The 1,428-nt window shown below is 49.0% G+C and overlaps 1 protein-coding gene across 1 annotated transcript in view; it reads left to right on the forward strand.

Moving 5' to 3' along the window:
* The window catches only part of LOC110295774 (sodium- and chloride-dependent betaine transporter-like), a 19,271-nt gene that overhangs the window by 9,868 nt on the left and 7,975 nt on the right, over positions 1 to 1,428 (forward strand). Inside the window, 1 exon segment of the mRNA XM_029478256.1 lies at positions 494 to 745. Coding sequence (XP_029334116.1) covers positions 494 to 745 — 252 coding nt within the window.

Consider the following 1,428-nt stretch of genomic DNA (forward strand, 5'->3'; position numbering starts at 1 on the left):
ATCCCTTGGTTATGGCTTAAAGAGGCAACAACAGTAAAGATAAGAACGTCGTCAGTTAGTGGTGGTACCCAGAGGGACATAGCCTGGTGTCCCTTTTCAGTCTCCAGGATGCTCCCAGGCTGCTGCTACTGCCCCAATCATAGTCTGGAAAAGTACAATCTGGATGGCCCACAGATTGCCAGCAAACCTGGCCACCTTCCTGGAGAGGCACCCACTCTCGGGGGGTTTGGGGAAGGCACCCAGGGTGGTGGATGGAAGGGACCAGGTTCTGGATTTAAAGTCCTCTTTGAAACGTTGTGGGCTGAGAGCTTCTTCCTCTTTCTTCCCCCACTTGCACGCTCCCTTCTTCCCCTCCCTGCTGATGTGTATCACACTCTGCTGGGGAGTAAGACCCGCTGGAATGTGTAAAGGGAGGTGTGGAAAGTTTCATATGCTCGCCATCAGCTGACTGTATGAAGTCAGAGGACAGAGGTCCCCTGATGGTTGTGGTGAGATCTGTTCTGCCTGGGGACGGGCAGAGGCAGGGCAGGATGACCACTGGAGACTCCCTGGCTCCCCGCTGCCTCTGCGTACCCGTGTCAGAAGTGATTTTTGCCTGCTTGCCTTCCAGGTTGTTTACTTCACAGCCACTTTTCCCTACCTGATGCTGATTATTCTCCTGATCCGGGGTGTNACCCTTCCTGGAGCCTACCAGGGCATCGTCTTCTACCTGAAGCCAGACTTGCTCCGCCTCAAGGACCCCCAGGTGGGCACCACAAGGGTGTTGTTGATGGATACATGTCCTCCTCCACTATACTGAACTTTCAAAGGCTTCTATTGCTTTTCCTTTGATTTAAGAGAAATAGAGGTTAGCTGGAGAAGAACTGGGGAAGAAATGTTTGAAACGTGNATGNAGGTATCTTGAAATCCCACCACCGCCATTACCATATTAGTCTCACCACCCCCAAGTGGTGTGCATATATTAACACAACGGAGGTAATTTCATTTAGAGAAACAGACCTGTTTGACGTAAATTATATCATGCACTTTTCCATGCTATTAAATGCATCTTTAAATGTCATCTCAGTGCCTGTATAATATTCCCGCCAAACTTAATTTATTCAACAAAAAACCCAGAGGGCCTCTTAATAGCTACATACTGCCTAGTGCCGGGGCTAGCACAATGGAGAAAATGAACCATTTCTCTGCCCCGCTGAACCCTGAGGCCCAGCCATGGACACTGAGGTGATGTCTATCGGTATCTGGGGGTGATTGTCATGACATCGTACCCAGACTCTCAGGTCTCTCTTTAGAAATGGTGTAGTCTTTGTGCCTGACCAAAGCTCTTCCTACCACACACACACACACACACACACACACACACACACACACACACACAATCATCTCTAGATTGCTTATAGTGCCACACTATCAGTTTTTTTTTTTTTT

This window comes from Mus caroli, chromosome 6, assembly GCF_900094665.2.
Source record: "Mus caroli chromosome 6, CAROLI_EIJ_v1.1, whole genome shotgun sequence".
NCBI classification, from domain to species: Eukaryota; Metazoa; Chordata; class Mammalia; order Rodentia; family Muridae; genus Mus; species Mus caroli.